This window comes from Protobothrops mucrosquamatus, unplaced genomic scaffold, assembly GCF_001527695.2.
Source record: "Protobothrops mucrosquamatus isolate PMUCROS unplaced genomic scaffold, P.Mucros_1.0 scaffold412, whole genome shotgun sequence".
NCBI lineage: Eukaryota > Metazoa > Chordata > Lepidosauria > Squamata > Viperidae > Protobothrops > Protobothrops mucrosquamatus.
Window position 1 is genome coordinate 269,057 of NW_015386741.1, and position 27,918 is coordinate 296,974.

Consider the following 27,918-nt stretch of genomic DNA (forward strand, 5'->3'; position numbering starts at 1 on the left):
GCTTCCCTCTTGCATGCAGATCCTCATCTGCCCTCCCTTTCTCTTGTGGTGTAATCTTAGCTTTGTCCTTCTCGTTTCATCCTTACTGCAAAGGGAGATCTGACCTAGAGCTCTCACTCCCATTTATATTATTCTTAGGATCATTAAAGCCACTATGTCCTCTCACCAAGTCACCTTGATAATCCCTAGGAGGAACATAACAAAAACATACAACATATATGCTAGGTGCATTCCTCTAATAAAAACTGTTAGTAGAATACATGCCAAAGCCTAGCACTCCTAACAACTCTTGTGAAATCTTTGGTGAGTGTTAAGGTCAGACACACTCATTTTATAACAGGCACCAAAACATGATAAACAAGATCCAGGTACCCATTTAGAGTTTCATTCCAAAATTGGTTTCTAATCCAAAACTTTATTAGTATTAGTTCAAATATGATGAAACAGCTGGAGGATTGATTCTGACTCTGCTAGACCAGCTTACCATGTTGGCAGGTGGTAGGGCAGCGTGTCCATTCACTGAAGGGGGTCACTACACAATCTTTCTTACATGGGAGCGGGCACTGACGGACGGTTTCTGGCTTGATGGATTCTGGACATCTGGCAATATAATTATATAGCATGTGGTTAGTTAGGTGCCCCTTGTTTGAATTCAATTCTGGATAACTGCACAAGTCCCCTAGACCCCAACATTATTTTAGGAAAATGGAATCCCTACACACATCTAAGAACAAGTCCCATTTATTGTAGGATTTCACATATTACCTTATTAATTTAAATTTATTTTGAAACAGGAACTGTACAATTACATGTAGAAATATAATTTACAGTAACTGCCACTATGAAATAAAAAGTATCCACCTACTTGCCTTCAATGAGAAAGAATTGGATACCAACAACCGAAAGAACCAGTATTGCTACGTGCAGGTAGATGGACAGAAAACAGATCTCTTCAGAGATTTTGTTTTGTTTTGCAAGGCATATTAAATTATTACCCTGGCGTTCCCTAGTGAAACTGAATTTAGCAAGCTGTATTTTGAGTTTCTTTTTTAAAACATTAAATATTTTGCAATATTTCGGGTGAAGGAAGAGTGAGAAGACGTTATTATCATTGATCTTTCCCTCTCTGGTTTGAGAGAGCTTACATAAATGTCTCATCAGGGTAGGTGGATATTTCTGGGAGGGATGATTGAAGTGTATTCTCCTTGTGGGTTCACCAAGGCATGAAATTCATCTCAGCTGCTCTGTAAAGCAAGCAGGGCCTGTACCGGGCAGCAGAAATATTAAAAGCTGCTAGAGATGAATGACCATTTTAATGACAATGACAAGGGCATCATTTCAAATTGCACAGAAGGCAGTAGTAAACCACTCTTGTATTTTATAAAGATAACCACACTGACAGACAAGATAAAGTAACTGATAATATAGTGCTGGATAATGGGCTCCTCAAAAGCTAGTTTGATGTCATGGTTCAGGCATCAGCCTAGAAACTGGAAGGCCATGAGTTCTAGTCCTGCTTTAGGTACAAAGCTAGCTGGGTGACCTAGATGACTTATCAATTTCTACTAATCCAATTATTTCTCCATAATTATAAAGAAGATAATCTTCAGAAATAAAACAGTGCAATCACATTAGATGGATCACACAGACATCAAGTTGACTTATATTACTGAGACAAAAAGGTGAAGCTCAGTTATAAAAATAAAGATGTGAATAGGGAATGGCTATGGAACAGATCATGAACTGCCCATGTGCAAATTCCACATCAAGGTAAAGCAGAAGAATGAAGTGAGCTTGCTTCCACAATTTGATAATAAGCACATAACCCTCATTTTTAAGGAGAACATGAGAAACAATTTTGAAATCCTGAACCCCACTGATAGGGAACTAGAGAAACTTGAGGAATGTAGTAAAAGAAGATTTAAGGATGACTGTGAAAAGAGACTGCCAAGAAACATAAAAAACCAAGATATCAGAACAGGTAGTGGAAATTGTCAAAAGGAGGAGACAAAAAAAAGCAAGTAAGAAAAGAAATTCAGAAAGGATCTGCCATACCCCTATGGAAGACTGGTGGTGGGACTTGGAGGGAGCATCATCATCCCTCCGGGTATCTTTCTGGACCCTTTTGTGGCATTCAATACCATAAGCTACAGTGTCTTTCTATATATGTCACCGTTCTCACTAAGAGTTGGAGTTGGAGGCATTGTATTATGGTGGATCTGCTCCTTTTTGAATTAGTGGTTGCATGGGAGAGAGGTTGGATGGAGACTCCGTTAAGTATACCAAGGATGGCCATTCATACTTTTATTATATCTTAGTTGGGCCACTGCATTTCATTTTACCTGGGGTTGCCCTTGGAGAACATCCAGAGGTATCTGCTGATACAAAATAGAGAGGCCTGAAGCTTTACTAGGTAGTCACAGCATTGAGCTGTTAATCTACTACTACAGAAGAGAACTTTGCCAGTTAGATTCTGCCTACCCAATCCTGACAGCCAGGGGATGTCCCCTCCTATAGGTGATGTATGGGGAAGTGGCACAGTGGCAGAGTTCAGTGAGACAGCTGTTCTTCCTTAAAACAGCTTGTCTCCAATGTGAGGATGACCCCTACCCTCAAGACTTTACAATAGCTTATGAAAACTTGGCCATTCATGAAAGTCTTTAGAAATCAATTAATATGCACTGGCATTGATTTTAGTTGCTGTATTCTTAGGATAACAATGCTGATGGAATTGTTCCAGTTTTAGTAAATGTGTACTGTCTGGTGTCTGCTTGGGATAGAGCAATAGATAAATAGCATAAATAAAATAAAACCATCCAAGTAACTAGGACATTAATCTCTGCCAGCCTTTATGGTAGGAACTAGAATACAATGGAGTATATTTTTGTTTCAATCAACAGTCAAAAATTTGGTAGGAGACAAACATAAATCATATGATTATAATTGTGTGCCAATTTAATAATGTCAAGCTTTTGTTAAGTTAATCGAAATGCACCATGAAATGCATTGTTTTAATAAGTTTGCATATTGTTCTCCGATGGATTCTCTGTATATAATGCCTTTTTGTCAGTGTTTTTTTATCTCTTTCAAATTTATTATTCATTTTTCTATCAACGTGGAAGCTTATACAATGGAAAATGTATTTAGCTCCCATTTCCTTCAAATAAAAAGAAGGAAAAATCCTCATTTCATAGACTGCACTCTAAGGTAAATTGAATATTTATGTAGATACACAGATCTTCTTGAAGTTATCCTATGCTTAATCATTTCCACAGTAGCTCTTAAAGCAACACCAAATGTTTAAATTTTCATAAATTTGTTATTGTGATTCAGAAATTCATTCAGACGGCAAATCCCACCCACATCTAGCAACTTAAACTAAATGAGTTACATGAAGTGTAGAACATAAAGCTAAGAAAAGAAGACAGGACACTGGCATCCTAGAGCAAATTATATAGCAATATTTTTTGGGGCTATATAAATCACATTTTTGCAAACGGGCACTATGCTAATCCTAGCATGATTTTCCTTGTCCAAAGAATGGATGATTTGCTCATGTAATGTGAACTCCTCTCTGGTATCATGGTACAATGTTCTGTAGTACAGGGGTCTGCAACCTTGACAACTTTAAGACTTGTGGACTTCAGCTTCCAGAATTCCTCAGCCAGCTATGCTATAGTAGACAATGTATAGGACTGGCTTTGGGAAGACTCAGGTTCTAGTTTATCCTCAGTCATAGAAGTTCACAGTGACTTTAGGCCAGGGGTCTTTAAACTTTGCCCTTTTATGACTTGTGGGCTTCAATTCACAGAATTCCTCAGCCAGCATGCTTGGCTGAAGAATTCTGGGAGTTGAAGTCCACAAGTCATAAAAGGGCCAAGTTTGAAGACCCCTGGCCATTCCCTTCCTCTCAGCTCAGTCTACTTCACAAAGCTGTTTTGTAAAAAAAGTAGGAAGCATACTATATGCCAGCTTGCGCTCTTATATGAAGGGCAGGATTTAAATCTAACAACCAAACAAATACATAATCAATGTGTAAAACTAGGGGCACTGCTAAAAGTGGTTTATGCCATCAACAACAACAAACTCCAACCCAAAGGAGGACTATTGTTGGATTGGATCTTCTGAATAGAGTAAGTTTTGTTATACCAACAGAAGAGAACATTTGTAGCTCAAGGTTGAAGTGTGGAGTCCTTGGAACTCTCTTGGTTGTTTTCTTGCAAAGTTTCATTACCCAACTAGGTAACAACATCAGTGCTAGAAGAAAATGGGCTTTGCTCTCTGTTTAATTACAGTGGTGTGCCCTGTCAGTGTAAGTGGAATGTTGTTACCTATGTGCCTGTTGATGGTTGATTTGTCTAAATGCTAAACTTCTAAGAAGAATAGTGATAGACAACATTTACACCCCATCCAAAAGAAACAATGAAAACCTAAAAAGAAAACAAAAAAAACCAGAACAGCTCCTCACCAGCAGTTAACAATCAGATAAACAGGGACTATCACCAAGATTAATACCAGACCACTAATCAAGCAGTAAGCAATAGCTCAGTCTAAGAACTACTAACTCATGCAAACAATCAAACAGTGAACCATAATTTAATCAAGGAACTACCAAGAAGAAAACAACACTCCCACCAATACTGGCAAGGTAAGCCACTATATATAAACAGAGAGCTAACTCCACTCCCTTCTAGCAGATGTTACCTAGTGTGCAATGCAACTTGGTCTGCAAGAAAACAACCAAGCTGAGACAGCAACAAGGACTCCTCAATTTTGTTATCTCAGAGCTGTTTTGCAGATAGATAAATAGTAGTTTTATCAATAATCTCTCAATGCAACAAAATAAAGTGATTACAAATCTGAAAAAAAATTCCATCCAATATTTATTTTCCCACATTATAATCAATAACCCATAATACCCTTCCTAGCTTAATATTTCCCCTTTACTATATCTATTATTTCCACAGCTGACAAAGCTAACTCTCTTTAATAAATGCCTAATCAAGCCACACCATCAGCTTCACATATGTATGCATGTACATGTATATCTATCTGCCTCCCTTATCGACTCTCTTCATTTGTTGTGGTTAATACTTGAAGTTTCCAAATAAATCCCAGGTTTTAATTTTATCTGAACTGGCTTCTTCTCAGTTTGGGTAACATGACTACCAGGTCCGGAAGAAAGTAGGATCTTAAATAATTTTCAATATTGACACCCTTGTTTCTTCTGAAAAATAGATTCCAAAGTCAATGAGAAAAATATAATCAACTGGATTATGTTGACTAAGAAGCCAGGGCTGGCAAGAGATGTTAGCACAAGCTTTCTTCAGATCTTCACATTCACTGAGACATGTATGGCTAAATGAGCCCTGAAGTGACCAAAAAATAAATCATTTTTTCTACTGAAAAATTAGAAGTACCAATTTCAGAATCTCTGTGGCTATGGGCATTAAATTCACATTATGTGAGAGGAAGATGTTCTTTCACTATTGTTTCTGATCACATCTTCTTCTGATATTCCAAGCTAATCACAATATTCTTGCATTTGCTTCAGCAATATATCTATGTCATTAGACTTCTATATAAGAGTAAAGACCCAATTATGTGTTAAACAATGTATGATGGAATAGAGAACAAAAACAAAAGCTGATGAAACTTTTTCTTCTGAAGGAACAGGAGAGTTTTTTTTTCTTATCAATTAGTCTCATTATCTTAAAGCATTTTAATTAACTGTACAAGAGTCAACACAGCCTGCTCATTTTCAGGAGGTTTTTTGTTGTTTTTTTTTGAGAGAGAGAGAAAGATGCAATAAGAATTAAAAACTAGTTTGTAATTCTCTAGACTCATTAACAGAGCACAAAAGTAATTAGCAATGTCTTGATTTGGAAAAAAATGCAAAAACATCTGTATTTCTAATTTCTCTCAGCTACAGCCAAGCAGATTAGGTCAGCTGCAAGGCTAAGTATCTTCTTTAGAATCACATTTGTTTTTCATAGGATAATTTCAATCAAACCTAATGGTGTAGTAGTTATTCAGCATCTTTTTTTTTTAATCTGAGGTTGGGTTGTAGGAGCTATGAACAATTGAAATATGATTTGAAAAAAGTACTTCAGGCCTCAGGTGTACACAGCACCTTCCTATTATTCCATAAAATAAGCTATTTTTCTACAAGCTTGTTTGTGATCCTGAAAAAAAGAGAGAGAGAGAGATGCTAGTGTTGCTTTAAGGACTCATCCTCATTAAAGTTAATGTGACTCTTTCAATATCTTTTGGGGGCTGTTCCAGAAAATAGCAGAGAGGGCCTTTATTCACCTAAGGTCTAAAATACTTCTTGCAAAGTATTTTTCAAAATCTACACCATCCTAACAAATTTACCTTAAAGGAAACAGAATCCATTTTGAAAGCATTTTCCTAGAATCATTTGGTAAAGATGCTCAGTAAAATTTTGCCTCATGTGCCCAGAAACTTTGCCTGTAGCAGTTTTAAATAACACTTAGTTACAAATCCTGCACTACTCATACAAGTGTTTTTGTTTCTGATATGGGAGCTTCTCTCAGGGTGAAACTTGAGGTTGGAGGTGAGCAGAAATCTTAACACATGAAATTAAGTACAGATGAGGAGGAACAGACTTTGCATCTTCTGGCCAAACAATTCCAGGGGGGCACTACCTTTGTCTCTGAATAGGGTTTTATACCCCAACTCAGAAATTATGCACAACTTGGGGGTCCTCCAGGACTCATAGCTCCTGCAAATGGCAGCTATGCCAGGACGGTTTCCACACATTTAAGTCACTCCTGAATTTCTGTTTTATGCTTTGCATGGGAGAGACCATTCTGTCTATTTGACTGCCTGTAGACCACTTTAATGCAGTTCTGCTCATCTCTTAGAAACGGAAGCATGGATTCGTCAGAAAAAGAATGAGAGGAGTTATGTGGTAATGATGGTGGCATGTCCACCATCTTGCTAAGTGCACAATTCTACAATGGCCTTCTCCAATTTGAATAGAACTAAAAGTATGAGAGTATTCAGAGGAGAATAAACCAAATATTATAACCATACTGTGTACCTTTTAGCTGGGACCTGGCCAGAGTTATTTTTCACACAAAAGACCCTCCTAGTTTGTACTCCAACTCCACAGGTTGCCTTCTTGTTCCAATTGGTAGTAGTATTCAGAGTTGTTAGCAAGGCATTTTCTGAACAGAGACTCCATGCAGAGGTTTCCCAGTAAAGCTGATTGCAAGAATGTTCATTACACAGTCGATACTCCTGGAGTGATGAAGGAGGAGGACAAGGCTTTCCACCTGTGTGTGATAAAAGCAGCACAAACTGTAACAATGGGTTCAAAGATAATGCCACTGTTCAAGACAACACCCTGCCTGCAATAAACAAAGTTCCAAGTCGTGCGCATTGTAGCAGTCAATCAAACAAAAAGAGGAATCTTTAAATGTATTAGCCATATCTTAAAATGGGTGTCTTCAAACTTTTTAAGGCTCCAGGTCTTGTTAGTTTAAGAAAAAAAAAATCAAGAGAGAAAACACTAGTACAGGTAGTCCTCGACTTACAACAGTTCATTCAGTGACCGTTCAAAGCTACAATGGCACCAGAAAAAGTAACTTATGACCGTTTTTCACACTTACAGCGTCCCCATGGTCACATTATCAAAATGCAAACACTTGGCAACCGACTCACATTTATGACGGTTGCAGTGTCTTGAGATCATATGATCCCCTTTTGCAATCTTCTGACAAGCAAAATCAATGGGGGAAGCCAGATTCACTTAACAACCGGGTTACTATCTTAAAGACCTGCAGTGATTCACTAGGCACCTGTGGCAAGAAAGGTTGTAAAATGGGGCAAAATTCACTTAACCACTGTCTCACTTAGCGAAAGAAATGTTGGGCTCAGTTGTGGTCATAGGTCAAGGACTACCTGCAGTAGAGCACTGGCACAAAACAAAAAGCAAACTGCCTCTTGTAAATGCGAAATTAATATTTTCAAAGTACAAACATAGAACTTGAATTTTACAATTTTTTGGAAGGTTAAGGTTTTAACCAGCAAATCAATATCCAACAATGCGGCTATGCTGCTTTTCCCTGGACAAAAGCTCAGCATTTAGAACAATTGATATTACTTGCAGGTAAAGATATTTTCTATCTTTAGCCTACTTCTACAGCCACGTGAAAAAGCCAGTACATCCCATGCAAACTTTATTATTATTATTATTATTATTATTATTATTATTATTATTATTATTATTATTATTATTATTATTATTATTATTATTATTATTATTATTATTTTTACATGTCTGGACATTTTGTAGGAGAAGCAGTGGCAGAGCCTGAGGATGGAGTCAAAACAGAAATCAGCCTAAAGTCACTATGTAGCCATAAATGGACCAAATCCAACCCCTCTTGAACTCCATTAATTTTTATCTAGTCTCAAAATAGTGCTAATCACTAGTTGAATAGATTCCTGTGCATAGGCATGCAATAATAAATCAGTTGGATTGGAACTTCACGTGCGATCCTGGTCTTTCATGCCTGACACATTTCAGTATTTTATCTTCATTAAAAAGGTATGGCATTAAACAAAAAAAAATTATGAAAATTGTTGTTGTTGTTAGTTGCGAAGTCGTGTCCGACCCATCACAACCCCATGGACAACGTTCCTCCAGGCCTTCCTGTCCTCTACCATCTTCTGGAGTCCATTTAAGCTCACACCTACTGCTTCAGTGACTCCATCCAGCCACCTCATTCTCTGTTGTCCCATTCTTCTGTTGCCCTCAATCTTTCCCAGCATTAGGCTCTTCTCCAATGAGTCCTTCCTTCTCATTAGGTGGCCAAAGTATTTGAGTTTCAACTTCAGGATCTGGCCTTCTAAAGAGCAGTCGGGGTTGATCTCTTCTAGGACTGACCGGTTTGAACGCCTTGCAATCCAAGATACTCGCAGGAGTCTTCTCCAGCACCATAGTTCAAAGGCCTCAATTCTGAAAATTGGCAATTATTTATTCAACAAAAAATTAACAGATATCGCATTTCCTTCAGTACAAAAAACAAATGCACCCTTGGATCAAATATCTGCTATTGCCCCCCTTGGCAGAAATAACCTCAAGCAGGCTTTTAAAATATCTGTATACTAGTCTATGACATCAGCTGGGAATATTTTTTCCCCATTGTTCCATATCGGGGTTGTTGTTTTTTTGTTTTTTTTTGGCCCTGTAATGTTTGGGAAGTTTTGCATGTACAGCCATTTCAAACCACTACACAACATCTCAAAAAGATTTGAAAATGAAGTTTGACTTGGCCATTCTAGAACCTTCTATGCAGTGGTGGGATTCAGCCAGTTTGCACAGTTCAGCAGAACCGGTAGCTAATTTTTTATTGCCCAGGCCCAGAATGGACTTCCGGAAGCGGCATCCACACAGAGAACCGGTTGCTCACATATTTGAATCCCACCACTGCTTCTATGTCTTTTCTTCCCCGCCCAGCTATTCCTTGATGGATTTATTGGAATGTCTAGAGTCATTCTCATGTTGCAAGGTCCACTTTCAGTTGAATGTCAATCTTCTGACAGACAGTCTCACGTTAGATCCATTGTTGTACGTTGCAAAGACATTTCAAAGTCTGCCTGGCAATTTCAGGACTTTTTTTTTTAAAAAAAAAACAACCCTCTCATCTGGAAATTCACAATCCTACCGAAGGAAATATTGCTTGTCATGTGAAATCAGTCAAAAGGTCTGTAAATTGTTTCTTCTCCCTTGATGGCAATTCACTTGCAACTCCGTGGGACTTCATGCTTAAGTATATTTGCACAAGATGCCTCCTTGACAATTAAATAGACCTCTTGGGGACATGCAAGTATGTCTGCCCCATAAAAAGCGAAGAGAGACGGATGGACTCACTACAATCTGTCTGTGCTGCTAAGTAAGTTAGAAACTCCTGGTGGATTTCTAGTGCTTTCTGCTTTCAATTCTCCCAGCTGCCATTTAGAAAACATGGCCACCAAGGGAAATGTTTGTGGGATTTTTGGAAACGAGTTGTGTGTGTGTGTGTGTATGTGTGTGAAAACAAAATAATCAGGTAGAGGTAAGGGAAGAATAGCCAGTCGTCTTCTCATGGATGCTCGCAAATGCTACTTATGTGCAGATAGTGGGAGAAGAATAGCATGGAATTAGAAGCAGATGTGAAGGACAAGTGTGTGTGTCCATTTTTAAGTCCAGTGTTTTGAGGTTTCTGCCCCTTCCCTGCCCTTAGTCCCTCCTGGGTCTCATTCAAGGTAGCCAGTTTAACAAAAAACATTTCAGAGCATAGTTAGGAGTCTATAAGCTTTTACTGTTATTGAATACTCATGGCATTTTTTGCTGAATCTTTATCCAAAAGGGAAATATAGAGTGCTTTTAATAAAAAAAATGGAGCCAATCAGAGACAATTTTGATAACAGTAGAGGTTATTGATATTGACTTCCTTAGTTAATAATTATCTCTTTCCAAAACATCAAACTTTTTTTTTGAAAGATAAGGAGGAAATTGCAGAAGCGCTGTAGTGCAATATCTGTTAAAACATTTGATAAAACATACTGTCTAAATGGAGATTGGAGGCGACTGATTACTATAAAACTAAACTATTCTTAAACAGAGATATTTTACTCCAGATAATAATCAAATAATTTAATCACATTATTGCTGTAAAAAACTATAAAATAAGACTGAAGGGAACATAAAGCTCAGAAATAAAGTCATCATCGTTATCATTACACTTCAGGAAAATAGGAAAATATTTTTATTTTTTTTAATATTTCCCCTTTATGCATTAACGATGAGAAACTAGAATGAAGATGCAGATTGAGTCTAAAAATTGGTTTGGGCTAAAGAAACTGATGCTTAAAATTCACACAGGCGAATCTGAAGGATCACAATATCAAAACAAGAGAATTTCTTGTATTTCTTAATCCAGAGTGAAGGTCAACATAACCAAACCACAACTCTTCCATTTGAGGGAAAGAACATTACTGTGGACCTCCAAGGCTCATCTCCAGGGCTGCTTTCCCATGCTTTCCTCTCTTCCTAGAGCCAGGAGGGAATCACCATGGAATAAATTGCACTGCCCCACAACTTGCCCTTAAAGTTACATGGAACAGGACCATGCTATGTTGTGGTTTGTACAGGTCCTTCATGTGGCACTGGAAAGTCATTGGTATGTTTTCTTTATTTTAAAGGTGTCAATCTCCAGATATGTGCTAGAGTGGTGTTTGGACCCTTCCACTCTGTAAAGTCAGAGCATTCAGTCCCTCCCTCCCTCCCTTTTCTAAAGGAATGTCAACCTACCGGTATCAATTGGAAACTACTAGATGACAGCAAAGAGCTCATCACTCATCCAGGTAGTGATTATCTGGAGATGGGCAACCCAGATGCAGCTGCTGAATAAGTTTTTATGGATTAGGAATTCAAACGAGGACTTGGGTATGTGAGAAAGCTGTATGTTTGTTGTTATTGTTGTTTATCGCTCACATATATTTATTTACTATGTCCTGCCTCTTGACCTACTGACCACTTGATGGAGAAAACATAGTTTTTCTCTCGTTTACTGGGTATTTGAATTTCTGAAGCTGAGAGGCAGCTGCCAGAGAAGTGCTATTGAAGAGCTCTGGGTTGAGGAAGCAGGTTACATTCTAGGATAGAATAAATGACTTCAAAGAATGTTTCCTGAGGAGAGGTGAACAGTTAAAGTGTAAAGAGTGAGAGGATGACTTTGATGGAGAGAGGGAAGATCCATTATAAGGCAACTAGGAGAAAAAGGGCAGATGAAGGGGAAGGGCCAAGAAGCATTTCAGATACTTCCTATCCAAATTAATGTGTAGATAAAAGAGAGAAGAGGAGAAGGACATTTAAACTTACAAGATTCTTTAACCAATTTTAATAAAAGTAGTTTTAGGCACACCTGGTATCTGTTTCTTTGTCTGGTCTACATCATATGGCTGACTCAGAGCATCCCCCAAAGGAATAGCCCCTGGAAAGGGAATTCCCAGCCACATAAAAGATAAAGGGAGAGTTAAATGTGTATTAGGAATGTTCTAGTCAATTTCAGCATTTCCCCCTTTCTGGCTGACCAGTTGACCTGCTCCTTTCGAAAGGAAAAATCAAAGGTTCTTCTGCGGAAACTGGAACAGCCACCAACACAAGGACTGGCCACAGGGGACAATCTCATAGGCCGACTACCGGTATAACAAGCCACCCTTGACTGCTTTACATTAAATCTCCTCCACACTGTATGGATTGGTCTGGAGTAAGGTCTCCTTCCATTTTTCCAGATCAACTGCTACCTCTGATGCAGACCACCTATGAGATGGAGGCTCCATTGTGAAGCCAGGATAATTGGGATGCAATAAGCAGCCTGAGGGGATGAATCCAAATTTGGGATAGTCTACCCACATCCAGGGAGGAGAGGACTTAAACATGCAAGCCCAAGCCACTTCATTCTACTTTTTATATGTACAGTAGATGAGGTTATCTGTGGTGTACAGCTTCCTGTATCTATTGAAGGATTTCTATACAGCTGATGAACCTTCATTCCACAGGAATTATATGATTAATGTTGTTTTGTTATTATATGAAAAATTATATAGTTACTGTATTTACAATTGTTTAAGTGACATCTAGCTCTGACATCTCCTATACCACCTTTATGGATTAAATTGTCTTTGAAGTACAGCTAGTAACTAGGGTGATTGTCTCTACTTAATATTATATAATGCTTGAGATGATGGATAGCCAAGCGAACAAATAAATGGATCATAGAACAAATCAATCCAGAATTTTCACTTATGATACAAATGATCAGGCCCAAACTATTGCATTTTATGCACATTATGTCCTGACCCAACTCCTTTGAGGAATCCATACTGACAGAAAAGTTGAAGTAAAGAGAAGAGGATGATTAGCAGCAAGATGGATGGACTTAATTATGACAGCAATGAATGAAGCACTGAGAGAACTAAAGGTCAAGCTGAAGACAAATCATATATGGGTGTTAAGAGTCAATATAGAGAATGACCCTAAATTAATGTAATGATTAACCATTTATTCTAGCCTGTTGCTGTGCATACATTGATTCACTGAACAGAAAATGTATGATATTTTCATTAATTTTAGTTACTTTCTTTAAAAAACGATATTCAGCTTATTCAGTACAAATTATTCCATGTGCGCATTCATGCAGGCTTTCAAAATCTGCTCCGAAGGACCTTACAAATAGGATGATTTAATATATGTAAATATATTGAATTTGCATATATTAATATACAGTATGTGAGTAGATTGTTTCTTAGAACCCCATTTTCTTCTTCATCTTTATGTGTTGTGCAATATTCTTCTCATGGATCAATTCCGTGAGTAACAGAAATGACACATCTTCTGTTTTTAATTAACTCCTGTAAATTTTAAACACAGTTAACTTATTTTATAAATAAAAACCAGATGAATAAATTGTAGCACTTTGACTTAGTTTCTCTGAGATCCATTAACTGGGTAAAATTAAGCAGAATTTAGGTATATGCAGGAAAATACACTTCATGTTAACATGAAAATATCCAGATTAATTTTTCACTTTCCTGGATGTAGGGACGTGTTGTTCCTTTCATTACCTACAACACACATTGTCATTTATATATAACAGGGTTGCTGTTATGGGGAGACAGGAGGAGGAAGAAGTATTGTATATGTTTGCCGCCTTGAGCTAGTTATAAAAAGTAATAAAGGTGAGATTTTAAAAAATCTAATAAATACATACAATATTTGGATATATTAAAAACTTCATTATATCATGATTGCAGAGTTATCATCTGCAATTTAATGTCATAATCAATTAGTAGATATTTGTATATAACTTTGTAGGTTTAATTTTCTCCCAAGTTGTAAGTTAATAATAACTGTTAAAAAAATTATAATAATTCACTTGGGAAAGCATTGAATTGGAATGTGAAACAGAATACAACCTTGAAAAATCAAATCCCCTGAATACTATTCTTTATTCAGACTCTCTATCTCTCTCTTTCTCTATATATATATACACACACACACACGCACACCATTTTACTTTTTAAAAATTTACACCTGATAATTCCAGCCATCTATGTTCATAACGATTATTGATTGTGGTTTCTGACAAGTATGACAGTCCCTAGTATAAAACTCTAAAGACTTTAGAACAGGGGTGTCAAACTGCCGGCCCGCAGGCTGGTTTCATCATACCGGAGCCGCGCCCACCCCATTGCCGGCAATGGTGAAAAAGCTCCGATACGTCACGCAACATCACGTGATGTCGCAAGTTTGACATGCCTGCTTTAGAATGAGAAACAAACTGTCATACTAAAAAAAAATAGATGTAACTCTATGTTGAAAATCTAACACTATCAAAAAAAGATTTCTATAATTTTATTCACCTCATATATTGACTCCCACAGCATCCTAAAGACAAATACATTTTCTCAAGTCAATGGAGATCTGAAGACTATGATCTACATGTTTGGAAATCATTGGAATAAAACTTTAGCATATACAGTATCTTCTTATAGACAAAGATTCCCAAGCACTATGCCAGCTTTGGTACTTGACAGGAATTCTATTCAGAAACCAACGAATAAGCTTAAAAAAAAACATTGTTTACCTTCTCCTGGTAATGCCAGTACAGATGTTGTTCTGCTTTGCCTGCCCTCTGAATTTTTATTGGAACAGGAGTGAGAACAAGGTGACCATTGCGACCACTCTGTCACAACACAATCCATTCCACAGGGTACTTCACAAGTTGTTGTTTTAGAAGGCGATGGAGAATCAGCACAAAAATCATCAGCTACGTCCTCACCTAAAAGAAGAAGAAGAAGAAGCCAACATAAAACACCTTGATCAAAATAAAGATCATTAGTATCACTATGAAGAACAGGATAGGGAGGAACAAATGTTCATCAGTTCATACATCTTTTCCTTTGTGTTGACAAATGCCAGGTGTGTGCAATGTACATCCTCCTACTTTATAGGGATTCAATCACCACCACTTTCTTTGGGCCAACTGCTGAAACTTTCTAAGAGTGCAGGGAGGGCATCACCTCATCATCCATATATTATTAATTTCTGATGATGATGATGATCATCATCATCATTATCATCATCATCACCACCATCATCATCTTTATTGATTAGCCCATGGGGCATATAAAAGTGCAGAGTTCCAAACACAAGTTATACTAAAATGCAGTAAAAACAATTTAGAATGGAATTAGTTAAAATATAATTTAGAATAAAATAGAAATAAAATACAATTGAAAATGAAATTAGGATAAAATACATTTTTAAAATGAAATTAGAATCAAATATGGCAATTTAAGATGTAGATAGATAAAATAGGATAAAATTATATTTCACTATCACCCCTACAATCTACCCCAATCAGTCTCACATATGCCGATCTCAGCCGAACCATTTTGCTCAGGTAGTGTGCTGTGTTAAAATTTCCAATGATTATAAGCCCTTGGAGGCATAGCAATACAAAACAATAAATTACAAGAGACCTCAATACATGATACTATATTAGGGTCTGACCTTACTGAAATATTGTCATGTGTGGATCAGAATATCTTTGCAAAATAAGAGAGGACATATTTCAACTCCCTTGACTTGCCAGTAATCACATTTATAAGATGCAAAACCATATTTTTGAAATCTCCTACAACAGAGGTCCCCAACCTTTTGGGCACCAGGGACTGGTTCTGTGAAGAGAGATTTTCCGCAGACCAGAGGAGGCATGCTATCATGTACTGCCTGCATCCTGGGGCTTTGCTTTTTTGCGTGGACCGGTTTCTGGCATGGCGGGGACCGGTGCCAGTCCATGGACCGGGGGTTGGGGACCCTTGTCCTACAAGTCATATTAAAAAAGGTCAAATTCAGAACATCTATTATTTCATTTTCAGACTTCCTAGAGTCTTCAAAGCATTATACAATTAACTCACTACAGTGAAGTAGTTAGATAGCTAATATTTTAAATGAGACTTTTAAAGTCCCCAAACTCCATAACTGAGGTTGTGTATATACTCCTGGAGGAACACCAGCTGATCGGATACGGACGAGACGGGGGGGAGAACACCGCAACACATGCGCACACCCGCACACGGAGAGCCATCTGCTGGGCGCAGACGAATCTGGGAGCGATCCGGCAGTCACCCCAGCTGATCGAATGCGGACAAGACAGTGGGACAGGAGGCTACTGTGCGCACATGCGCCTAAACACAAAGGGAAACCAGAGGGAACGGGGCCGATAGGGATAAGCAGCAGAGGGCAAGAACTGCAGGTGGATAAACGGGAAAAGCAGGAGGGAGCAGCAATGGAAAGGCACCTACAACACCGGACCCAGATGTGCAGCCCAGAATGATTGGGGGTGGTGGTCGTAAAATACACCAACAGCAACATTAGGAAAGATGGGATTGACAAGGATGGGAAGGGTGGAAAAAGAAACAACTGAGTTAGCAAGGTTTATAAGAAAACTCCCCACCCCCGACACTCACTCTGATGACGCTGGCAGTGGACCAGCGAAAGCTTAGGTTGTTTTTAGTATTGTAAATAGTTGTTTTTATTGTTTTAGTTTTTTAACAATAAACAGCTGGTTTACATCCTTCCCAGAGTTCGAGGATTTTCTATCATAAAAACAATTAAGACACATATATATATATTAGGGCCACAAAACAAGTATCAAGGCACTCATAAAAAAGGGGGGGTCTCTAGTTGTCAACTGCAAGCTTCAAAAAAATATGGCAAAGATTTTCAGTAAAAGTTTGATGAAATTATGTCCACTGAGAATCTGAACCAAATACTTAATAATTCTGATCATAGAGCAACATAAGAGAAGTTTATATGCTCTCTTGAAAAGATAAGGGAAGTACACATGTTTAGTTGATTCTGGCCTTTTGGGGCACTTGAAAATAGAACATGGTGATATGCACGCAGATAAGACATAGAAAACTGGACTGAATTATGGATATCAGCTCTGAACAATTCCCCAGTATGAGCTCTTTAAATCTGAAATCTGTATCCCTGTACAAACATTTTCACTCTGAATAACTTTCCTCCTCCCTCAGGATATCTGCTTTTGTTATATTTAAGGAACCCAAGATTGACCCAATATAGGCAAGTAATTTAAATATGAAGAGGAGATAGCAATAAAACTCGGAAATGCACTTGAAGGAGAAAGAGAAAAAAAAGAGAGATTTGGTTTATGATGATAATGTAGGGAGAAGAGATCTATATTTCTTTGTCTTTGCAAAAAGACACACGTTGCCAGTGGAAGCAGCTGTCAAACGTGCATCAATAATTTCTACATTTATACTTCTAAATGAGAGCAGCTTCATAGTCTCTAAAATCCAAATAAAACATTTCAAGAATATTATGGGGAATAATAAAGAGAATTGAGAATCGAGTAAGCAATTATGCCAAAATGGATGGATGGATGCATTTCTCTCTCTCTCTCTCTCTCTCTCTCTCTCTCTCTCTCTCTCTGACTTCCTTCTGTGATTGAAGATGATGAAACTTAGCTTTCATGATCATTGTATATTTATTCTAGCATGCTGAATGATGAAATAAACGTCAAAATAAACAAGACTTCTCATCATGAATGAACATCAATCTCTTTCCATGACACATTTGCCAAGATTCTCTTGCACCTGTCATTTAGTCATTCTCTGAGAATGGCCTATTGTAGCAACACCACTCTGGATATTCTAGCTGACAGCAGATGAGCTAAAAGGGGAGGGCGGGGGCAGGCGAAAAAGAATTAAACCATGCACCAATTATGTGCTTGTCTCCATAAGTCATTCTGAAATCCTTGCAAGGATTTTGAGAATCTGCCTGGATGGCAGCTGTTACTAGATTCTGAAAACTAGAGTCATGAAAAAGTTATAGAAAACCCTTTAAAGTTATTTTAACCCTGAGAATTTTTGATGGGTTACAGGAGCCAACTTGTAAATTAGTATGTAAGTAAATAAATATTCTTTCACTGTTTCTATTTAAAACAAGTGTATTACAGATTTGCTCTGGGAATTAGATCGGCAGTTTCTAAATTTGATATATAATAAATAAATAAATAAAAATCTATCTTATTTGCCACATTTTTCAAAGAAAACACAGAAGACGTGTCCCTCTCCCAACTTTCACAGCTACAATTCAAATAATTTACATTTTATAATGTTTCTTCTATTCCATATGGACAGAAGTAAAAAATTCTAGCTTGTAGTAATAATGGTACTATTGCTATAACCTCTAAAACAAGGAATAGAATTACCGAAGAAAAGAAGAACTAACGTGATCATGGGTTTCAAGTTATCTCAAGAAAATATTTATGCAGGTGAAAAATAAGGTACATAACAAGTGCTGAATATTTCCTGCTTCAGCACAACTTGAAAAAGCAATATTGGAAAATAATTTCATAAGAATAACACTGGACGGGTTTGCCAAATGAATTATACAAATCTTTTATTCAAAATCCCAGTATATGAGAAATGTAAAACAGTCAAGGAAACAAGAATGCCAGAGATGAGTTTATTGCGGTTTCATCCTATCATACAATGTTGCCACCGATTTTCATATCTTATAAAAAGGTGACTTTATTCTCACACTGGACAAAAGTGGTTGAAAACAAAACAATCCATTTATCCAAAATTCACTGGTTACAAGATATCTATAGCAACTGCCAAAGATATATTTCTAATTTCTTCGACTTTCCTCAAAATAATAAACTGTAGATGATGAAACAAATTATTTGACACTGGCTTTCTGTTTATGGAGATCCTCAGTCATCCAGGCCATGGTTGTCCCAAAGGTGCTTTTTCAAAAGGCAACTGGACTTTCTTTGTTTTTCTTTGAAGATGTTTCGCTTCTCATCCAAGAAGCTTCTTCAGTTCTGACTGACTTCTGAAGCTTCTTGGGTGAGAAGCGAAATATCTTCAAGGAAAAACAAAGGAAGTCCAGTTGCCTTTTGAAAAAGCATCTTTGGGACTCTGGCTTTCTGTGAAATTGATGGGCAAATCCACATTAATATAATGGCCTTAATAAGTCTTCAGTACCAAAGGCTGGGCCACCATCCCACCAGGGTGTTTCTCTTCTTTCTTCTGGATAGATGACTCTTTGGTCATCAGTCATATTCTATTAAGATCTTGGCTTTCATCTTGAGAGGATTGACGCTCATGAAAGAAGTAACCAATTTTAGCAATTCCCCTTTAAACCTAAGCTATCTAAACCTCTTTCCATTCTGTTTTAAAAAAAAAAAAATCCCAGCAGATGAGAAAGATGTTTAGGGCGAGCTTGAAGAAAGAGAAGGTTAGTTAAAATTCAGCTCCATACAGCTCAGTTACTACATGCAAGAATTAATTAATAAATGTGCTAGTCCTCGACTTACAATCATTTGTTTAGTGACTGTTCGAAGTTACAACAGCACTGAAATAGGTGACTGATGACTGTTTTCCACACTTACAACAATGGCAGCATCCCCACAGTTTTGTGATCAAATTCCGGATGCTTGGCGACTGGCATGTATGCAAGACAGTTGCAGGCTCCCAACATCATGTGATCACCTTTTGCGACCTGACAAGAGAAATCAATGGGAACGCCAGACTCTCTTAACACTGCAGTTAAGTATTAGGTATTCTCTTATCAAATGCAAGGATTCACTCAACAAGCTGGCAGGAAAGGTCATAAATTGGGGCAAAACTCACTTAACAGCTGTCTCACTTAGCAACAAAAACTTTGGGCTCAATTGAAGACGTAAGTCGAAGACTACCTGTAATAGCAATATGCTCACATGATCACTAGTTTACCTGTCTAAAACTAATAATAAGAATGAATTGGAAATTAGGGAATTTGGAATAAGGGTTGCAGAGAATTACTTCATAATTACAAGTTTTACAACAATATCTTCCTTCTCCTCCAGCAGACAGCACATAGCATTATTTTTTGTGGTTGTTATGTTGTCCCAAGCAATGTTGGACTGTATATAATTTTGCAACCAGGCACTAAAAAAAGAAGATCCTGATTTGCACACAAATGACTCAAGCAATAGTTTTGTTTATTTAATGGCATGCTGTCCGTCAATATTACTTCTTGTATCTATTCTTGTTCTCCTTGTAAAATAATGAAACAGCCATTAAAATACCATGCTTGCTATAAAAATTTATATCTCATTTAAATCTTGGGAAACAATACCAATAAACATTGAGTAACTGCTTCTCTATAACAAAGATGTCAGAAGATGGCAGTAAATTCCGAAATGGAGACAGAAGGAAATCAAAGTTACCATTTGCCTGCTAACTAATAGCAATTTTAAATCTTTCAGGATAAATTGTCTTAATGGGCAAAAATCTACTCTCAGACATCTAATTAGCCAAAGGAACTGTTCCATTTAAATACTAGGTAACAATAATAATACAATTTAGGAGGAAAAGATTGATTTGATATAATCATTTGTAATGTACTCAGCTCTTAGCAATGTTGTCATTGGCTTTTATTTCCATTCTGAGCCACCAAATCAAATTCTAGGAATTCTAATCTCATAGCATTGCCTTGCCAACTGAAAAGCCTACATCACACAGACATTGCTATCTGGATGCTGGTTTCAGTTAACATAAATCCAACAAGCTGTGTTGTCAGTTTGTCAGCGTAACCATCAGGGTGGGAAATAACCCAGCACTATTTCAGAAATTGAGAGAGGAAGTTAGGGGAGGGGAGCAAATAAAATACAGAAAAGAATTAGAAATGTCAGAGAGAGAGAGAGAGAAAAAAAACAAGCAAAGAAGTAATGTTTAACAAAAGGAAAATGGAAAATAACATGAACGTTTCAGAGAATGTGGACATGGTTCAGGGAAACAGGTAACAACATAAGAAAGGAAACAACATGAATTTAAAGAAATGTCAAAATGGCTTTGCTGTTTTCACACAGTGCAGAGCTTCATGTAATTTGTAATATAAGGTTAACTGATGGCAAGGAACACAAATAATTCTAAAAGAGAAGTAGATCCATTCATGGGATTGTATTTAGTGGAAATTGGAATAGAACACAGAACATTTCATGCATTCATTCATTCATTCATTCATTCATTCATTCATTCATTCATTCATTTTACAAAAAACTCAAGCTGGCAAACATATCCAACACACCTTCTTCCTTCTATTTTTCCCATAACAATCCTGGGACGTGAATTGGGCTGAGAGAGAGTGATCAGACCAAAGTCAGCCAAGCTGGCTTTTGTAGTTAAGGTGGGACTAGAACTCACATTCTTCTGCTTTCTAGCCTGATTCCTTAATCACTAGATCAAAGTGGTTCTCAATGGCCTTTCCATCCTAGAAACACTTCCAGGACTTCCCCTCCTGTTTCAGAGACTAACCAGAGATGATGCTTTAGCCCTCTTAACTTTAATGATGGAAGTCAGGGTAATTTAAAAGAGTCCTCCATCAGCTGAATACAAAGTGGGTTCTTACTAGAGTTTGGGGAACATTGTTCTTTGCTCGGCTGCTTTTTCTTTCTATAATTCTCTCATTTTTCTCTGTCAGGTTTTGCTCAATGATTCTCTTTATACATTATAATCCTGATAGCCATGGGGACTTTTCTCTTTATTTCCCTCCTCTTGGGCTCTCTTTTGATAGATTTTTTTTAATGACGGATCTGGCAGTTTAACTCTCAGTTCTTTCTCTTCAATTTTTAATGTTTTCTATAGTAGCTCTTCGATTTGGGGCCAATATCACTTTGCAGATATCTTGTAATTTTCTTACATTAATAAATGCTTAATAACTATATGATACACAGAGAGAAATCTTTCCTAAATTCCCTGCAACCAACCTGTCTTTCCCATTCTTTCTGAACCTTGAACAGGTGAAAATCCTCCATTATTTCCCTGTGACCTGGGTGGAAATATGTTATTTTTATCCTGCATTACTAGGCTTCAGTCCGCTGCAAAATCAAATCTTATATGAAAACCCTGGGAGAAAAACATATCTATGTGTAAAATCCCTCTATCCTTTACAGTTCCATTTAATTATTCTTGTTCTGCTTTTACAATTGCAAATAACATCTTTCTTTAATTCTTCCTATTCCATTCCTCAGTAGTTATCTGCCAATGTACAGATAACACAATCATTTTTTGCTAAATGTGCTAAGATTCCAGAGTCACTCATGCAATATGAAGACAGAGGTAGGGATGGGGGTGAGGAGAGAAAGAAGCATTAATGAAAGAACTGAACAAACTCTAGAACGTATCCTGTGAATCCTACAATTCAGCCCTGTGAACTCCACTGGGATATTATCAGAGTTTTATGTCATATGAAAACCAAAGTATGTTCAACCATACATAGAAAGACTTGGCTTCTTCAGAAAGTCATACTGTTAATAACCCTGGCACCAATTGTTATTTCAGCAACACTGGATGAGTGCAAGGGATAGAATTCTTGATGTAAGGCTATGCTCATTAAGCTAGGGCAAGGGTAGGCAACCTTGGCTCTTTTCTGACTCGTGGACTTCAACTCCCAGAATTCTTGAGCCAGCCATGCTGGCTCAGGAATTCTGGGAGTTGAAGTCCACGAGTCAGAAAAGAGCCAAGGTTGCCTACCCCTAAGCTAGGGTGTTATAGCAGTTAAGCTGCTAGAAGAGAGCCATATCCCTCCCTTCAAGACATGGGTCACTATCTCTCAGCCCAAGCTATTTCACAGGATTGTTGCTATGGGAAAATGAGGACTGAATATTATCTGGAGCTCTGGATGGAAACTGAAATTTATCAAATAATTAAATAAATAGAATTGAACCAGTAGGGTTTCATGATAATATTAATGGAACTCTAAAGCCTTTTTATTTTTTCACCTGTTGATCCAGGATTAGTTTACCACAGTGATTCAGTTCTTGTCTGCTAGCACGTGCCAAATGTGAGGAAGAAAGGATCAAGCATGAAGGATAGCAAGAAACCTTGATGTATTCACGCACAAGTGACAACTCAGACCACCATAATTATAAGCCACTTCATTTGTACTTTTCACCCGTCTTTGTGCATTACACAGAGACAACAACAAATTTAATTGAAAATGGCATATGGATGATCCTAAGGCAGAACAGAAAGATGCAGAGTCTTAATAAATTTAATAAAGTTGAGCCCTAGTGCTAACGTTGAGGTGATACCATTTGTTAAAAATACACTAGACCACATCACAGTTCTATCAACATCCTAGAGCAATACACTTCAAATTAGGGCTACAGAGAAGTTAGTTGTCCTAGCAGAGTAACCTTTGGTTTTATCTGGAGGTAGCAAGTTTACAAATTAACATGCAGCATGAATAATGCCTATAATCCATTGGGAAAAGCACTGCTGAAAATCAGAGAACCAAAGGAGGTGTTGGGAATACCTAGTCAGATAGGGAGGAATCAAACTGGGAATTAATCTTGAATTGTAGTGCAACCACATGAGATCCAGGAGTGATCTCCACTAAGCTCCATTGAACCTTACCTGTTCCAAGGGAAGTCAAGCAGTCTGGGAGATTCCTGTATTATAGCAGAATATAATAGTTTGAACTCTACACGGACGAATGTAGCTGCTTGCGCCTGCCATCAGCTGGAAAACGTACTGAAATGCGAGTCTGAACAGATGCCAATCTATTAATGTGTTGCTGGATCTATGTCATTTAAAAGTCCTGATAGCCAAGATTTTTAAACAAGAATAATATAGTATATACACAGAGACATAGTCAGATTGATTGTGATGCATAAATGGAAGGTACTCTGGGCAAAGGGAATTAAGAAGAGAGCTATTATGATTATATATCAAATATTATATATATTAGTGTAAATGTGGCTCTCGGAAGGGTGTCTACTATTCCTCTGAAATGAATGACTGATCAAACAATGCTCTTAGTTTTTATATACTTCTTCTATTTAGGTGAAATGGAGATGAGCACTGCCCCTGACTAAAATCTGCACGAGCTTCTTTACCTTTCTATTTACATGGCAAAAAAGCATGAAACCTACTTGAACAGAAGCTCCATGGGGGCATCGAAACACACAGAAGACCTTCAACTGGTGCCACAATTCCACCTATTTGTGTTTTAAACTCATTTGATGAGGGACAACCACTTTACTGCAATAGCTGAAGCAGGTCTACTTTGCATTCTATTTTTTTTTTACTTTGCATTGTATTATACTCCATTATTTGTAGAGTTCACTGTCTCATTAACTATGTTTTATTCCCATTTTCATTCGAGATAGGTTCCCTTCTTTAGATAAATGCAACTGTTTAATTTCAACTGAATACATTCACACGGCAAGACCTACACGTCATAACATGAATGTTATCTTTATAGCAGGCTTCTGTTTTGCCTAAAATTTTAATTACATCATTAATAATTATGCCATCATTTATAGCCAACATGGCATGTTTCCTGAGGAGCCATTTAAAAAGTATTAAATATCAAAGCAGCTTTACCTTCTATAACTGGTCTAATAATTATATTATAATAACCATCTAATGCTACAAACAATTTAGTTATGATAGCATCTATAAAATGCGAAAGGATCGTTCATAATACTCTAAAAGGAATTAGTTCCTCTGAAACTTCTTTTCTTGGAGCTGTTAAAATGGCGGAAGCTTCCAAAACTTTTTAAAACGAACCACTGGAACCTGTATCTATTCCTCTTTCAAAGACAAGGTTGAATCATAAGATCCATATTAGATATAATTCCACATTTTCTACCAGTACCTCTGCGTGAAGATAGGAACTGTGGGACATACTGTAGATTCATACTGTAGTGCAAAAGGGCACAGCCTCTAATCTGCAAAGCCCTTTAAATATTTTCATGAGTTTGTAATCAACTTGTAGGAGAGATGGGTGGCATAAAATAATAATAAATAAAAAAAATATGGAGGGGAATTTTAATATATGGGGCATTTGTTAATAATTAGAATTATAATTAAATTTTATATAATTTATGTTATATGATGACCTCACTAGTTTTTTGTTTGTTTGCGTTTGAAGAGAAGCAAACTGTACAAATCAATAGTTCACTAAAAATTGTGAGAAATGGGTTAGGTTTAGGAGTATGCCCCTCCTAAATAGCATGAAAGAATGGGCAAAAGTTCCTTCTGACACATGAGCTCCCCGAAAAACAAAGATCCAAAAGCAAACCCCAAAACTCTAGATTTATTTAAAAGAGGGAGGAAACAAAAGAATACTTGGAAAACTAACAACTTCAACACAAGTAGTAAAATGTAGAGGAAGGAATGAAGTCTAAAATCAGGTGATCTGTAAGGGACTATATTATTTATTCTTTAAATCTATTTCTGGCCTCTGTGCTTATTTCTCTTTGTTTATGAAAGATTCCTTTCATTTCAAAATATTTCTAATTTCTTCCAGTTTGATTCTTAGTGTCCACTGTGTCTCTCACCAGAGTCTTCCAGAGTCCATAAAAAACTTGCTGTGTACTAATATAATAGATGTAGCATGTAAAAAGAAAGCTTGCTCTATTTCAACATTTTGAAGAGGGAATTCAGTCAAAGCTTCATAGAGGCCACAGGTACAATACCATTTAATGAGAGTTCATTTTAAAGCTTAGGCTGGCTGCTCAAACTCACCCACAATTCACCCACCATCTCCTCTGACTGACTTTCTTTCTTCCAATCATCATGGTAAGATAACAACATTTTCAATAAGATAACTTCACTACCTCATGTCTGAAGTCCTATTGGTGACATTGTAAACTTACAGAGAGGAAATTTCAGAAGCTTCTAATATCACATTTAGAATGAATATCTTTTGCAGTTTAATAGAAAAGAAAGACATTTTATTAGATATCCAAAGAAAACTGAATTTGCATCCGCTTCAGATTGTGGACTGCACATAAAGGTCTGAATTACAGAGGGATTCACATCCAATTACCGCCCAATCCTTGCAGTGAGCAATCAGAAGTAAGTCTAATGAATTCAGGGCGGTTTGATTCTAGTGAAGCATGTACAGACTTACGGCCTTAGAGACAAACTAGGTACAATTATGCTAATGGCAGATTTCACAGCCATGTTCTTATTTGCAGACCAATTATAAAGTCCACACCTGATATAAGGCAGCCATAACACTACAGATTGTATAAGGATAATGACTTCATTGTTCCAATCTTCTGAACAATAAATGTGTGCACTACTCAGTTGGCAATTAAAAGAAACACAATAAATATGTAAAAAACAGAAATAAAGACAAGTTAAAAATCTCAGCAAAGTATCGATGGTAAAATCTGAACCAATTTCCAAATGGAAGAAGCCAAAAATTGTTGTACAATGGCACAGTCCCCTCTTTGTTTCTCCTCTGCATATAATTCCTTTTTACTAATATATATATATATTTCCTGTTACTTAGTAAGGGAACAACCACTTCGGCTCATGTGGTTATTAAAAAGGAAGAAGTGCTATTTGACAGCAACTGCTGTCTGCAGGATAAATTTCCCATGTGCGTATTTAAGCAATAGGAGTATAGGCAGGGAAAAAATATTAAAACTTTCAGTATGAATAAATATTTCCCTAAGTATTTTGTGACAAAGCTCCTAATAGACGGCGTTCAAAATTCAGAACACATCAGCAAGCATGATTACATTACTGCTCCAATTTATTTCTCTCTCATGCATGACAATAAAATATTACCTTTGAACTTTTATGTAGCATAGCTGAGTGAATTGAGTGCGTGCAGGCACAAAAAAAATATAATGAAGCTTTTACTAATTCTATAAATTACTGAAGCCCTCACACAGCAAATAGAATCCTGCTGCCTTTGTACATTCTTAAAATCTGGCTTGACGATATGTAATTGAGGTGTTCAGAAGCACAGCACCAAAATCAGCCCAGGTTTTGCACCTCTGCTAGCAATGAAAGAGCGCATCACTATTCTTTTTTCTTTTCATGAGCACCATAAATTTTGGCTGGCCACCTAGAGTCAGACAATTCCAAAATTTTAATTCTTGGAAACATAAGAGATTATTCTGTTCTCATACAATATTGGGAATGCCTCTTGACTATTAAAATATTCTACCATAAGATATTATTACATAGCCATCACCATGTATTTATCCAAAGAGTTCCACAGCACTCATTTGGAACAACATAATTGTAATATCTAATAGTATACATACTGTTCATTGGTGGAATCCAATATTATGAGGAGTTCCTTTCCAGAATAATGGAATATCCCCTTCTCCTGGATAAGAATATGTTCCTTTTTCTTCTCCCCTACTAATGCTACAAGTTTAGTTACAAGGAGAAAAAAGGGATGACTCTTCCTGAAGTAACTTCTGTTAATAGAAATAAATTACTGAATTCCTTCCATAAGAGTATGGAACAACACTTTTTTACTGATGCTATATAATATATAAGTTAGTCTTCACACTGTTTAAACATTTGATTTTTAACACTGTTCGACCTTTCCCTGTGGTGGAATAAGCTGGAAGATTAGATAACAACTGAGATTTTCATTAATAAGAAGTATTAGACATACGACAAGAAAATTGTTCATCTGTGTGGTAGAACAAAAGATGATTAAATCACACCATGAAGTTAATACATTCAATTAAACCATAAATTTATCAAAGTAACAACTCCAGCACTGAATTGCAGATGTACTCTGGACACATTGTGCTTTTCCCTTATTACTTAGCCAAAAGGATGCCAATTCTGAAGAAACTCAAACTCTTTTAGGGAAATGATACAACAGAAAATCAAATTTATATATATATATATAACCTATGTCTGTGATTGGGAATCCACCACTGCATTATTCTGCAAAGTCTGATATTTTTCAATCAAGAAAAAATCATTTTCTCCTTTAAATTGCTTCAGAAGCTAAGCTTCACCATTGATGTGTATAACTCAGAGCCA

The 27,918-nt window shown here is 37.0% G+C and overlaps 1 protein-coding gene across 1 annotated transcript in view; it reads right to left on the reverse strand.

The window, feature by feature from the left end:
- Positions 1-27,918, reverse strand: part of THSD7B (thrombospondin type 1 domain containing 7B) — a 414,472-nt gene that overhangs the window by 201,196 nt on the left and 185,358 nt on the right. The window contains exons 7-9 of the mRNA XM_029284181.1: positions 14,664-14,858; positions 7,067-7,301; positions 485-600 (exon numbers count right to left, since the gene is read on the reverse strand). Of these exons, the coding sequence (XP_029140014.1) occupies positions 485-600; positions 7,067-7,301; positions 14,664-14,858 (546 nt within the window). The remainder of the gene's footprint in view (positions 1-484; positions 601-7,066; positions 7,302-14,663; positions 14,859-27,918) is intronic.